This window comes from Carcharhinus amblyrhynchos, chromosome 2, assembly GCF_965287045.1.
Source record: "Carcharhinus amblyrhynchos chromosome 2, sCarAmb.v2.hapA, whole genome shotgun sequence".
Classification (NCBI taxonomy): domain Eukaryota; kingdom Metazoa; phylum Chordata; class Chondrichthyes; order Carcharhiniformes; family Carcharhinidae; genus Carcharhinus; species Carcharhinus amblyrhynchos.
In genome coordinates, this window is record NC_137325.1 from 37661987 (window position 1) to 37677767 (window position 15781).

At 41.4% G+C, this 15781-nt stretch overlaps 1 protein-coding gene across 1 annotated transcript in view; it reads right to left on the bottom strand.

Annotated features, from left to right (window-relative positions):
• The window catches only part of nedd9 (neural precursor cell expressed, developmentally down-regulated 9), a 66784-nt gene that overhangs the window by 28506 nt on the left and 22497 nt on the right, over positions 1-15781 (bottom strand). Inside the window, exon 2 of the mRNA XM_080204694.1 lies at positions 8559-9029. Coding sequence (XP_080060820.1) covers positions 8559-9029 — 471 coding nt within the window. The remainder of the gene's footprint in view (positions 1-8558; positions 9030-15781) is intronic.

Here is a 15781-nt window from a genome sequence, read left to right on the forward strand (position 1 = left end):
CAAGTTCTCGTCATGATGCATGCAGGGCCAGGCCATTCCTGAACCTTTCATTTTCCATGAGTTGGGAAACGTGGTGCGTTGGGACCTTCAAAGTTACACTAGGTTCACAATTTAAAGCACGGCTGAAAATTCACATTTCCCTTCCCTTGTATTTTCCCCAGAGAGGGTCGGGTTCCTGAAGGCTGTGGGAATTCTGCAAACAAATCAGTTTGTAAACCATGGGGGAAAAACTGCTGAGGAATTGGGAACCTTTTGACAGGCGAGTTTAAAAGGGCTTGCCAATGTCCTCGCAGATCCCTCATGACCCCTCACATCCCCAATTTACCTTCCATACAACCATGCCCCCTCCACCCCCATGTGCCTTTCATACAGTTTGCAGTACCACATGTCTCTTTAATGCCCCCTGCACCCTCCATAACCATTCAGCCTGCAGACATTGCAGTAGACAATCTTGGAACTTAACCAAGCATTCATAATGAGGCCATCTCAGAAACAGGTGACCAGGTATTGGTTTCCCCTCTGCCTTGTTGTGAATACTTGGCTGGAGTCCAGAATTGTTTAATGAATTCAGCCTTGTAAGCAATGCCTACACAGTTATGAAGGGAGTGTGAATTTTGCTTGATTGATACGTTGAAGTTATAATATGTTTTTCTTTCTTTAAAGGTGAATTTTCAATGCCTACGTGTTTATTTGGATAAGGATTTGCAGATGTCATGAAGATTAAAGCTTTTGTCATCGATTGACATTTTTATGAGGTTATTAGAGGAATGGTTCTTTTCTCAAGAGATTTTCAAAATCTGTTGGCTCATTTTATCACTTTCCTGTGCATTTCAAAGAATTGCCAGTTGTTATTATGTGGCCCATTGGCCCATATAGTGTATACTGGAACAATGTGTATGGAAGGTGTATGGTGGCCCTAAGGGTAATAGAGGTGGAATGGAAGAGCTTGGTGGGCAGGGGGAGTGCGTACATGAAGGGACAAGAGGTCACAGCAAAAAAAAGTGTTTATTAACGATGTGCATGACTGGAATGATATTCCAGCGAACTGAGGTAGGCCCAAATAGCCCACCTCACCACCCACATGCCTACACTGCCACCTTGGGCCTGTTCTGTTCCTGACTCCAGCCCGACCTGAACTCCCAGACATCAAAATCTAGTGGGTGTTCCCTGACTTTTAATAATCGGGAATGCATTGTCAGGAAATGGGCCAACTCGTGGTTCCCAACAGCCTATGGTGGAAACAACCCAGGCACTATGTAAAGCAGGAGACAAAGTGTGAGGAAAAAGAAAATGTGTTTTGAGAACATTTTGTACAGTCCAACAAATAAACAATTGTAGCAATTAAGTGCAAATTAGTTCCAACAAGTTTGTGTTCAGATTATAAAAAGCATCCAGAAAAATAAATTGTAGTTGCAGTGTAGGCTCAATGAATAAAACAGGGGCTGGAATTTTACCAGGCTGCCTGCCTCGGGAAGCGGAGCAGGTAAGGAGTGGAGCATGGAAAAGTCCATTGACCTTGGGCAGTATTTTACGGTTTCGGAATACGTGAGGCCATAAAATCCTGCCCACAATGCTCTAAAGTTGTTGATTGACAAATGCACTTAAGGAGGAGGGGTAGTGATGACGCTCGTTAAACTTGGGGACTGTTTTTTTAACCTGTTGAGGTGTGGCAGTGAACATCATAAATGATTCCTGTATACATTGGACTTTGAGGAAGAGAAAACATTTTCCAAAGCTGTGAAGTTTTATGGTGTACCACAGAACTATAGAATCCCTACAGAGCAGAAGGAGGCCATTCAGCCCACTGAGTCTTCAACTCTCCAAAAAAAAAAGCATCTTATTCAGGCCCACCCCAGCCCTAGCTCCCTAACCCTGCATATTTACCATGGCTAATCCACCTAACCTACACATCTTTGGATAGAAGATGTGTATGAAAGTACTAGCTCAATTCTCCGGTGCTGAGAGAGGATTCCATCACTGCCACCACTGGTTGGATATTAAAGATATGGAAAGATATAGGTAGCAGGTGCAATGGAACACTACCATGTTCAATTTCTCACTCAAAAGTTAAATAACTAGGAAATAAGTCACTGTTTCTTCATCATCCCTAGTTCATGTCCTGAACTTCCTCCAGAAGCATTGTGGGTCTATCTACACTACAAAGGCTGCAGATCATCTTCTCAAAGTAATAAACACCAGCTTGTCAGCGAAACTCACAACTAACGAACAAATTTTTAAAACGTTTCTATCAAAAGACAGGTTCTAACTTATCGTCCCTTCCTTTCACGGAGGGATGCCCAGTCTTTGCCTGACAACTTTGATTGGAAACTGAGCAGCTATTAGTAATCTGACTATGGCATTCACTGGCTGTTGCACAGCACCTATTATATCTCATTTCCAAAACTGTAGTTCTGTCTCTGCACAGGATTTCACTTGCTCCATAGCAACAATTAATAAAAGAAAGAACACTTGCATTTAAATCGTGCTTTTCACAACTTCAGGATTTCAAAACGCTTTATAATGAAGGACTTCTCTGGTTTTCAGGCTGACTTGGAGTCACAGAGGTTTACAGCATGGAATTGTCCATGCCACCCCTTCTTTTTAAAACCACAGGGCTAATCCCAATTGCTCACGTTTGGCCCATATCCCTTTATACCCGTCAGACCTATGTAACTGTCTAAACACTTTTTAAAAGACAAAATTGTACCCGCCTCTGGCGACTTGTTCCTGACACTCACCACCCTCTCTCTGAAAAAACTACCCCTCTGGACCCTTTTGTATCTCTCCCCTCTCATCTTAAAATTATGCCCTACCTTTGGAAAAAAATATTGACTGATCTATGCCCCTCATTATTTTACAGGCCTCGATAGGATCACCCCTTGGAGACTCCAAGTTTCCTACGCTCCAGAGAAAAAAGTCCCAGTCTATCCAGCCTCACATATCAAGTCCTGATAGCATCTGAGTAAATCTTTTCTGCACTCTTTCTAGGATAATAATATCTTTTCTACAATAGGGTGACAAGAGCTGCACACAGTATTCCAAGTGTGGAATTTCAGGACGGATCCTCAGATTAAATTCTTCAGCAGAGGAATTCATGGAGTCTTTCATATGAATGAGAATCAGTTACATCAGAAAACCTCTTTTCACATTCTTACCTCTCTCCAGCATCTCATCGGAAAGGATTGAATTGGATTTTGTGATAATCCCAATGAGGTTTATGAGGAATCACTGATTAATCTCCCCGTGGGCCTTGTCAAGTATGAGTTCCTCAGGTAACAGGCACTGGCCTGCCCACTTGAGCCTTTGATAAGGTAGGTCCAACAGCAGTCTCATGCAGGGACCAGTGTGTGTATACCACAACAGCCATTTACTTTGTATTCTGTACTAAACCTTGCTCCTTTCCAGTTGGGTTTCCAGATTCATCACAGTTTCCTTTAGGCTGCTGTCAGTGCAGCTCAGTGGATCTTTGGCCCTTCATACCACCTACCTTATCAAAGGCTCAAGTGGGCAGGCCAGTGCCTGTTACCTGAGGAACTCATACTTGACAAGGCCCACAGGGAGATTAATCAGTGATTCCCCATAAACCTGATGGGGATTATCACAAAATCCAATTCAATCCTTTCTGACGAGATGCTGGAGAGAGGTAAGAATGTGAAAAGAGGTTTTCTGATGTAACTGATTCTCATTCATATGAAAGACTCCATGAATTCCTCTGCTGAAGAATTTAATCTGAGGATCCTTCCTGAAATTCCACAGTTGGAATACTGTATACAGATATTGTCACCCTATTATAGAAAGGATATTATTAATCTAGAGAGAGTGCAGAAAAGATTTACTCGGGTGCTACCAGGACTTGATAGGAGAGGCTGGATAGACTGGGACTTTTTTCCTCTGGAGCGTAGGAAACTTGGGGCGATCTTATAGAGATCCATAATTGGGGTTAGCCCACCACTATCTGGCTACAGTGTAGAAACAAGCAGCCAAATTACACACAGCCACATCTCACAAGCAGCAATGAGAAAATATCAGATTGTGCATTTTTAGATATTGTTTGAGGAGTATGTGCTGGCCAGGATACTGGGCCTTCTTTAAAATACTGCCATGAATTTTTTTTAATCATAGAAACCCTATATGCAGGAGGCTATTCATCCCATCAAGCCAGCACTGACAACAATCCCACCCAGACTCTATCCCTGTTACCCCCACATACTTACCCTGCTAGCCCCCCTGACACTAAGGGGCAACTTAGCATAGCCAATCCACAAAACCCACACACCTTTGGAGTGTGGGAAGAAACTGAAGCACCCAGAGGAAACCCACACAGGCACGGGGAGAGTATGCAGACTCCACACAGTTAGTGATTCAAGCTAAGCATCAAACCCAGGTCACTGGTGCTGTAAGGCAGCAGTGCTAACCACTGCCCGATGCTGTCCTTTATGACCCCGGAGAGAACAGAGAATCCCTTTGGTTTATCACTTCATTTGAAAGACACCACCTTATGCTCTCTTAGTGCTACGCTGGAGTGTCAGCAAGATTATGAGCTCAAATTTCTGAGCTGAAGATGCAAAAGTACTGTCCACTGAGTCACAGCTGAGGCTGGGAACATGAGTTGTTGGTTCAATATTTTTTCATGATTTTCCTCTGTCTAAGCCTATGACAGTGATACTGAAGTAGGCTTCCTGATTACATAGAAAACTGCCCATTGGAAAAGCACAGCAAACTGCACGGAGGCACCCACAATTTAACATCGATTGTAGGCTGCATGTGCGAGGTTTCCCACCGAGAGGCCACAGTGGACAATACCTGGCACTGGGAGTGTGCAACTGGACAGCGGGAGCTTTTTTGATAATAAAGGTATTATTCATTTGGAGTCTGTTTTTATTTAAAAAGTAAGTGACAAAGAGATAAGGGGGACAAAAACAAAAAAGCATTTGGACTAACAGACATGTACACTCATTGCTGCAATAAAGCACAAAAAGTCTAAGTGGATATGAAGTTCAGCATCCTGTACCTGGTTAATAACTGGAAGGTGTAGGACCCTTTCATTGAGCTTTAGCAGGAGCTATTTACCAGTATGGGCTCCAGGGGATAAATTGAGAAGTAGAGGTGGGCCCTAAAAGGGAAATGTCTGACCTTTCTGCCAATATAAACTGCGATGAAAATGGAAACTGCTACTTTCCAGCCAAGCATTTCCTGATCAGTCCTCTTGCTGTCTGCTCGGCTTCAATACAAATCACACCAGTACTTTAATAGGTAGTTCTTCTCCACATCAGACTGGTCAAATTTCTTCTGCCTTACGTGACTCAAAACACAGATGCTGCAATCTGACATGGTGTTGTCTGTAAATTAAACATTCTGTCACTGCTCTCCACGCCCAAACTCTGCTGCTTTTAGTTACCCAACATTTCACCATTTGCCTAAAGTGAGCCAGGCTGCTCCAGAAAAATAACAGCTGTGAAGCTGCTCCAAACTGCACAAATATTTCACTGTAAATAAAGATTTGAACAGGATTCAGTAACACTTCTGTGAAATACTAAAAATAAAAAAGTTATAGTAAACAGAATCACGAAGAGCAAAACTGGCTGGGTGGTCCAATTAGCATTCCGTCTGTTCATTCAGCCTGGGGTCTGAAGTCAGACTGATGCGAGAGGAGACCCTCATCCTACATGGCAGCTTTGCTCGGTGATAGCACCCTTACCATCTGAAGGTTGTATCTTCAAACATTCAAAACACTGAGTACCTAATCTGGGCTGACACATGTCTACTCAAATGGACTTCAGAACGTCCCGTTATTCAATGTTCTCCTGCTATTTATCCCTCTGTTTCCATCCCTCTTCCAAGATTAAGGCTGACATTGGTTTACATGTGGATAATCCAATAACGTCCCAGAGACAGAGCTGCTGCTGCTCATGGGGTTTATACCAAATTATACCTGAGAGACCTCTGCAATTCCCTAATTGGTCATGTTCCATATCCAACTTTCATCATTAACATCACTGTGAACACCACTACAATGTGGCTAGTAATTCTATTTTTCATAATTATATACAAACTCCACTTTAATGCAAGGCAACTCACTTTGCATAGAATATTCTTCAACAATAGCAAGTTTATTATAGTTATACTCAAGCACCATGCAGATTATTATTAGTGAAAGTACACTGTTGGACAGCAACTACTGGCACTGGTGAACACCTTTAGAATTAATAAAGGAACAGTTATGGTTGCATATATGTGCCAATATATTATTTTGTTTAGTAAGTAAGTAAAGGTTTGCAAGTATCATCTGCTCTCTGAGAATCCTTTATTGGATACTTGCAACTTTCATTTGGCGTTGCTCACAGTGAGTAGCTATTTTATAATAATGAGGTTTTATGCCAGGAACCAAACAAATGTTGGGACTACTGATTTATCCAACTCCTTTCCTCATTACGATTTATACATTCAGTCCCCTTATGCTGCAGTTCTATTTTGAACAAAGTGTGATGATAGAAATGTGGCAATTGAACTGTAACAGGAAGAAACTAAAATGGTTACAGGAAGTTTGTGCTACAAATAGAAGCATATCACAGATGTATGATGGGCTTTTACTTTCAATTGATGTTAATTACTTATGTTGCGGACAAAAAAAATTATTTCAGATTTCCAACATCTGCAGTATTAAAATGGCTTACAATTTTCAGCTAATAATTTTCATTTAAGAAATTTTCAAATTGACATGCAGCAGCCTCCATTTCTTCTTCCCTATATTGGATGATTCTGCACTGACTGCTTATCCTGGCATCAAGTAGTCACAGAATACGGAAGCGCAGAAATAAAATCAATCGTTCAGCAAATCTAACCTGTGCTGGTGCTCCTCTACACATAAACCACCTGTTGTAATTTCAATCCTTCTCTTCCCTTTGATACTGTATTTATTATGGTTGTGGACTCAAGGAAACAAAGCCACAAATTTGTACATCAGTTAAATATTAACATGGTTTGTATGCACTACATTAATGAGCTTGTGGTGAATGCCATTAAATAAAGCCCATGTTGCACCACCTTTTAATAACAAAGAAAAAAGAAGCTTACAGCACAGGTACAGGCCCTTCAACTCTCCAAGTCTGCACCCACCATGCTACCTGATTTAACTAAAATCCCCTACCCTTTCGGGGACCAAATCCCTCTATTCCCATCCCGTTCATGTATTTATCAAGATGTCCTTTAAAAGTCACCATCATATCTGCTTCCACTACCTCCCCTGGCAATGAGTTCCAGGCACCCGCCATCCTCTGTGTAAAAAAATCTGCCTTTAAATCTTGCCCCTTGCACCTTAAACCTGTGCCCCCTAGTAATTGACTCTTCCACGCTGAAAAAAGCTTCTGACTATCCACTCTGTCCATGCCTCTCAATCTTGTAGACTTCTATCAGGTCTTCCTTCAAGTTCCGTCGCTCCAATGAGAACAAATCAACCTTTCTCCAACCTCACCTCATAGCTGATGCCCTCCATACCAGGCAACATCTGGTAAATCTTTTCTGTACCCTCTCCAAAGCCTCTACATTCTTCTGGTAGTGTGGCGACTACATTGAACACCATTCCAAGCGCAGGCTTATCAAAGTTCTATAAGCTGCAACATGACTTGCCAATTTTTAAACTCAATGCCCCAGCTGATGAAGGCAAGCATGCCATATGTCTTTTTGACTACCTTCTCCACCTGCACTGCCACTTTCAGTGACTTATGTACCTGTACACCCAGATCCCTTTGCCTATCAATACTCTTAAGGGTTCTGCTATTTTCCATATTTGCATTAGAAAATTATAGTATTTTCTATTTGTATCAGACCTTCCAAAATGCATTACCTCACATTTGTCCGGAATAACCTATGGCTTATCATTAACACATCACCAATGCTTTGTTAAACCAAGAACAGACATATTTGTTCACTGGCTGCAAGTTTGTATGGAATAATTTAGTGCAGTCAGTTGCCCAAAATAATTCCTTATCGGTTCAGGCAGCTTGCCCAGTAAACCAGGAATGTTGTTCAATTAATCGTCACCACATGAAACTCAGGAGGTACTGTGCTTTACTTGGCGTCCTGCTTTAAAGAGAAGGAAATCAGCCAGGATTCCTCTATTCATCATTGCCCAGGGACCCTTGCTGAAACGTATGGTCAATAATGCCATTGGAAAAGACAAGATTGACTGAAACATTCCCTTCAGCTGGATTGCTTTTGGACACTGAATGCTAGGACAGCCACTGCTAGCTTACCTATTACCCAATGGGATAGATTTTCAACCCAAGAATCAGTGAAAATGAAAATACTGCAATTTGGGAATGTCAGTTTTACACCCTGTTCTAAGTTGAAAACCACCCCAAATGCTTTCTGCCGAAAGGAAGGAGAAAACCGGTGCAAAATGGGGTGAGGGGACTCTGCACAACAATATGGCAGACTGGCAGAGATTGTCAGAATAGGAACCAGGACCATATTTTATGCTCCTTTGTACCAGCATAGAAATTAATAAAACTGAGAATCCTGCATTATGAAGCAACTCAAAATGAGTAAGAGAAACCTACCTTATTTATAGGAGGGGCACCGTCAGCCCCCCAAGTACTTCTCTGAATAGATGGGGGCACCTGATAGATCTCATGACCTTGTGCAGCTTGGCCAGATGCAGTGGGAGGCACTTGATATATGTTCTGACTTAAATGTGATGGGGGAACTTGGTAGATAGGATCTCGAAAAGAACTTCCACAGCCGGAAGAGCCTTGCATGCTTGGGGGTACTTGATAGATGCCTTGCTGGAGCGACTGCTGTGTTGCCACAGAGGGAGCGGGTTCATTTTGGGAGCTATCATAAATAGGCCCAACAAGAAGTTTGAGACGGTTGCCAGGTGCAATACCCTGTCGTCCATGCAGTGAGCAAAGCCACCATCCTTCTAACCCGCCAGTGTTCTGTTCAATCACTGTCAGTATGTCTCCTTTGCGAAAAGACAGCTCCTCTGGAGATTCTGGTGCATTGTCATATAAAGCTTTGGCCATAAGATTCTAGGGAAAAAAGAAACAAGCTATTAGAGACAGGAACAAGGAAGGCATGGCAAATTGTCAAAATGTATAAAAGTCTCAGAAGCGACTGTCCAAACAATGAGTCACATGATGCTCCCCAAACCCTGATGGTCTCGCCCTTGGAAGTCCAGGTGGTTCCATATTTGTGTAGGACGTTGTTACCTATTAAAACAGAAACTGCCCTTCAGGCATAGTGTTTTTCTGGACACAACTGCAGTTAGAGGTGGGAACAATCATTCAAATTTATGGAAGCACGTAGAAATTGCTTCCATTAGCAGAAGTGTCGGTAACAGAAGACATTGATTTATTTTAATTGTCTTAAATCAGAGTTTTACAGCACAAAATGAGGCCTTTCATCCCATCCTGTCTGCACCAGCCTTCAAGCGCCTATATTAATCCCATTTCCAGCACTTGGTACATAGCCTTGTATGCTATAGCATTTCAAGTGTTCAGCTAAATGTCTCCTCAATTTGTGTGGGCTCCTGCCTCTACCACCCTTTCAGGCGGTGAGTTCCAGATTATCATCACCCTCTGGATGAAAAGGTTTTTTCTCAATCCCCTCTAAACCTTCTGCCTGGTGGTTATAGATCCCTCTACTAAGGGGAAATGTTCCTTCCTATCTATGTCCCTTATAATATAGTGCACCGCAATAAGGACCCCCCTCAGCCTTCTCTGCTGCAAGGTAAACAACCTCAGCCGAATCAGTCTCTCTTCATAGCTGGAATGTTCCAGCCCAGCCAACATCCCGGTGAATCTCCTCTGCACCCTTTCTGGTGCAATCACATCCTTCCCATGGAGAAGTGAGTTGATGGGGGTGGGGGTGGGTGTCCTGGCAAATAGAGGACAGTGTTTCCTGATGAAACAATTTATTATGACCTGGAAGAGTGGTGGATGCAGATTCAATTGGTAGTTTCAAAAAGAAACTGAATAGCTATTTAAAAAGGAATTTGCAGGTGTGGGGTTCGTTGGAGAGAGACAGCACAAACAAGACAGGCAAAAGAGTCACCTTCTGTGCTATATGATTCTATGCATACTGTCGTTACAGTTCTGCAGCCCAGTGCTGCAATGCTTTGCATTGGCTGCCTTATGGCACCTGGAGAAAACAATACCTACATGCATGTACGACCTACCTATGCTCAGCGATTAAACCTGCCAGACCATCGTAGGAGCTTAAATTAACATTTATATTGAATTATTCCCTATCTTTCTGAACTCTTCCCGGTTTCCTGGCCAATATTTATTTCTCACCCAATGCCAACTGTTATCATTTGCTGTTTGCAGCAATTGATTGTTGAGTATCCTATATTACAATAGCGACTAAACTTCAAAAACAATTTAACTGACCCCTAAAACACGCAGATGTCGTGAGGTACTATATAATAGGTCTTTCTATGCAGATGTCCATTTTCTGCATTTTAGCATTTAATCCAGATTCCTTGTAAATTATTAAACTCACAGGAAAGCAAAGGTATCTATTTTCTGGTTATCTTCCGAGAATAAGATTTGGATTACAGACGTACAGGTTGCAAAAATCTGTCCTACATAGCTGTAGGCTATGCCTCATTTGATACAAGTACAACAATTGCTTTGTAACTCTCCAAAAGTCAAAATAAACCCAAGGGTGCATTTCCACAACAAGAACATCTTCAGCATGAAATAGCTTCAGTACAGCATAAAGGCAACCTCAATCCAGAATTGGAGAATGAGGCAACAACGTAGAGTGACATACTCTAAAAAGAGGGAACCTCGCTCTAATTCACCCTGGAGATATGTTAGATCTCTACTCTAAATGCAATGAAAATTGCTTGCAATTGTTACACAAGAGAGAGGATAAGGATGGCTCCCTATTTTTCCAACCTCAGCTAAACCTCAGCATTTTACTGTCCCAGTGGTGGGTGAGAGGCAGACCATGGAAAGGTCCGTTGATCTTTGGGTGAGATTTTCCAGTTTCAGGGCAAGCGCGGCTGTAAAATCCCGTCCACGTGTTAAAAATGTGTTTTAACCCACAAGTGTCATAAATGATGGGTAAAAGACTTGGAACAATGTAGGGCGGTAGTCTTTTTTTTGCTTCACTGAAGAGGAGTGTGGAGTCAAACAAATTGAGGTTGTATTTGTACGATACTAGGAAAGTAAACTTGTTGTTTATTGCTCGCTGTAGATTTCTCTTGTTCCATTCCAGTTAAGGTGCAATACTGAAGCCCTGTAATGAAAGCCAGGTCTGGTTGCTCATTTAGAGAGGTTAATATCAACCCTAATCTCTGCCTACTGGCATTTCTTAGACAGTGTCTTGTTCCTTCACTGGTCTAGATGTTCCTTTACTGTCTGCTCCAAAAATATTGCCTTACTAATTCTCTTAATCAGGAACCCAGGGTGGGATTTAATTGCCGGCAGAAGTCACCGCACGTTTTGCTGGTCTGTTAAATTTTCTGTCCCACCCACAATGATTTTGTAGTAGGCAGGACAGGAACTTCCCAGCCCTAGTTTCTATCTTATGACCAGAGTGTCTTTTCCCATTGTCCACACAATAATTTCTGATGACTAGACCATTATTAAACAATGGAATCTGAACATCACCTATTCTTACCCATTCCCTTGATTTCAGCTCTGGATTCAAACAGTATTATGAAATCAGTTTTTCAAAAAAATTGGAGGAATTAACCATGGGAAGGGTTGTTTGCATTTTAAGAACTTCTCAAAGAAGCATCCAGAAAAGTCTTTTTCATTTTAGTGACATTGTCAATACTTATCCAGGCGTAAAAGATTGCCTAGGGGTTTTCGTAATTTCATGAGTATTGGCAAGAAAGAAATGGTCACCTGGCCTCTCAACTCCATATTGTGTGAGTGTGACATTGTGTAAATTAATTTCATTAAAAAGAAAATTAAATATGCCAAAAATGTCATTAATGTCTGAAGTAATTTAATTAACAACTCCTATTAAGCTTTTCATGCTTAAGAAAACATACCCAGTATCTTCAGCAAAATGGAAAAAAACAGGCATTTTTTGGCATTTTTCAGTTTAACTGTGAATTAAGAGAAATATACTGTATTACTGACTATAACTACTTGTCTGTTCAGCAAATCAAGGGCAAGAGCATAAAAATGTATTTCTTTTTGGGAAAGTGTTCTATTATGAGGCATCACAGACTTAATGGATCCCCCTTCGCTTCCCTTTTATTAAACTTAGCCTTGTACCACATTAATTCCACAACATAATCACATTTATTTCAGATTTTGAGCTGTTAATGTTGTTCTGCAACCTGAGATCAGTGTACAAGTCACCAAGTGCCTTTACTACTTACTGCACTTACTTTATCCTCCGCACATCTTGATTTGACATTTCACAAAGAGCTCACTCAGTACACAAAACTGCAAAGGACCTGCCAATTTAGCACTCTGAATAAAGGGTCTAAAGGAAGAAACCGCTACCTCAAGACTTAGGGAGAGCAAAGGACAGGCTGACATCACTGCGCATGATGCTTGACCCCCTAAATCCTTCTCACCATCAGGCCTTTTAACAGTTTCTAATGTCGCCTTACACCCTTATAAACAAACAAGAGAACTTCACGGGTCAAAACCTACTGTCCTGACACTAACAAAAGATGGCTTTGTTAGTTTCCTGGGAAACGCTACCATTTGGCCAACTTTATTCTTGCTGTGGTATGCTGACAAGATGATGAGAACAATATATGCATCTAGGTAGAGGTTACAATGGTCAAAGGGTTTTAACACTGAGAGGAAGGGATCATTGCCTGCTACATAATGTAGGGAGAGAAAGGTTGTGTTCAAACTCCGACACGGTCAACTTGCTTTTTGTTTTTTTTAAACTCCTTTACAGCAAATTATCAGTGGCTGATTAAGGTGAATTCTTTTTTTGTTGCTACTTAATCTCACATTCCAAAGTAGTTCACAGCCAATTAATATTTGGAGACGTACTCACTGTGGTTGCACAGGCAAACATGACAACTCATTTATGTCCAGTAAATTTCACAAGCAGCCAAATAATTATTTGGTTGAGTAGATTGCGGCTAAGGTGTTGGTCAAGGCATGTAGTGATCTCTTCAGCTCTGCTTTAACTAGCAGCAGTGGATGGATCCCTAGTTTAAAATCTCTCCTGAAAGATAACCCCTCCGACATTGTGGCACAAACTCAATATTGAACATCAGCACTGACCTAAATTACGCACTGAGTGCCTGGAGTAGAACTTAAAATCTAACATTCTGACAAAAGAGGCAAGATCAGTCAATAAATGGAAAGATGAAACGTGTGAAGAATGTTTGAAAATGGCTTTTTATACGTTGCATCAATTGTAAATGGATCAATTATAAATTTCTGGGATACTAAGAAACTTTGGTCCATATAACATGGTGATCCTTGACCTGGAAGTGTATCAAGGAAGTCAAGATCAGAAGCCATGCAGCTACAGACAAAGGAAAACTACAAGCAGAGGAATGGGAGGGTGAAGGCAGATACAGACACAAAGAGAGAGCAGGCAAAGATGGAAAGAGGAATACACAAAATTCTTGAGGAGAAAAGCCAAATTCCTGAAGAGGTCAGTTTTCTGTTCAGCAGAGAAGGAGGAGACCCTTGGACATGCTGTGCCAGCTAGTCAAAAAGGTTTAAAACTTGGGAAACTGTCGAAATAAATTAGAGAAACACAAGAGCTGGCTATCTTCTTAAAAGTGGCCAAACCGTTAACCTGCATATGAAAAACCATTAATCTACATGTGAAAAGCTACATATGCAGACTGCAAAGTCATCGGTGAGTGAGGTCTGCTCGCTTTGCTCCCATATGTACAATCACAATGTAATTTTATGACAATCCTTCCGAGTTCACATACTTGTGAAGGAGAAGTGAATTGTCTCTTCAAGCTTTTTTAACTGCAGGACAGGGACTGTGCAGGCCAGGTTTTTAAATACAAATTTTTCACAATGATATGACAATTTCTGCCAGTCCCTAATATTCACAACTGGACCAAATGTTATGACTACACAGTACTGGTGTCGCACCTCAGTGGTAAAATACAGTTGTAAATTCAGCCCTAATATTCAAATTTACATCAAGGCCATAAGGCTGTGAATGGTGGTTGGAAACAATGCATTTTTGTAAGATGAGGGAATCACTTTAAAAAAAAATCACAGAATCAACAAGGGACTTTTAATTTAGTTTTAACAAAGTGTGGGTGTGTGTGTGTGTATGTGCGTCACTTATTGTTAGTAACCTGATCCCAAGTGTCCCTTGCATTCCATAGCTCATATCATCATTAATTGACCAAGTCAGAAAAATGTGTCAACATGTCTATGGAAAATTAATGGCTTTACCGTCTTCTGGAGAACCAAAGCTGAAGTGCAGCAATAAAACGGATTTGTAATAATGTTTTTCCAATTATGTTGCCATTTTGTAAGTTGCTTGATCTGCCACTGCATCACATTGTTTACGCAGACATTGGTAGGAATAACCCCAATAGAAATCACTTACATTGTTGATGATAGAGGCCTGCTGTGCAAAGCAGACTAATTGGATGTTATCTCAAGAAATTAATTCAGAGCACTCCCTATCGTTACAATGGGGGATTAGCATCTAAAATATTGGATGACAACTCTGTCATCAAGGAATTATGCTACTATTAGTGTCATTTCATGCAGAACTGCATTTTGGCTTGGAAAGAACTAGAGGTTGGCAGGGAAACAACTTGAAATTGTTTGCCTAGATTGGTGGGAAAAATTATGCTCCTAGCTATATACGGGATTCTACAAAGAGCTGTCAGTTGACCAAGGTGTCACCTAGATTTTCCAAAGGCAGAGAAAAGTATTCTAATCCTTGAATTCTGCATATTACTGAGATATGTTACAGGGGGAACATTCAGCTTAATGATCTGAGGAGGATGTTTTTAGTTGATATTATGATCTAATGAGGTAAACATTATATTACTGTAGCCCCATTGAATTAAACAGGGGCAACTGTGTGATGCCAGTGGGGAGCTACCAGTGCAGGAAGCCCAGGTTAGTGACAGGACTGCAGTATCACTGGCAATATCATTAGCAGAAGTTGGAGTTGGGAAAGCTATGGGACCTTGTTCAAGGGGATCCTTGTTCAAAAGGTATTCAGTGGCTAATCAAGAAACCTATCATAGGGAAGGGGAGTCCGCTGAAAGTCATCCCACTACCCTTGCTACCCCCCACAGTCCATTTCCCATCTCTGGTTTGGAATGCAATGATAATCTTAAGGTGCGTGTTGTACTGGTGGCAGCTACCAGGTCACCAGTGGCACTGACTGCCATTAAATAGAACTACCAGCCTCTAAAATGGTGCTATGACCTCCCCGGAGGAATGCCCACCATTAGCCTGTCAAGTCCCTTTGTGTAGGGGTTGTGTCTGTGCTTAATAAATAAAACAAAATGCTTCCAACCTTCACCTCTTGCCAGGATGGGGTAAAGTAGCAGAATCCCGAATATGTGAAATTTATGCAAAATGGAGGTTCAAAGTTCAGCAAGGAGCATGTGGAATGTGTTAAGCCGGAATGTGAGTACATTGGGATGGAGGTGCATAATATTTTAGTCAGTAATCTTTATTGTGACATTGTATGTCTGACAGTGCAGATGACTATGACTCCATGACATGTAGCTTTAAGAAACTGCATCTTGACATCACTGGGTACAAGGCTGGAGGATAAAAGCTGCAGTCTCCATCTTAGATGTTCACTATTACCTGTGATTTTCATTGCTGATGCTCACTGC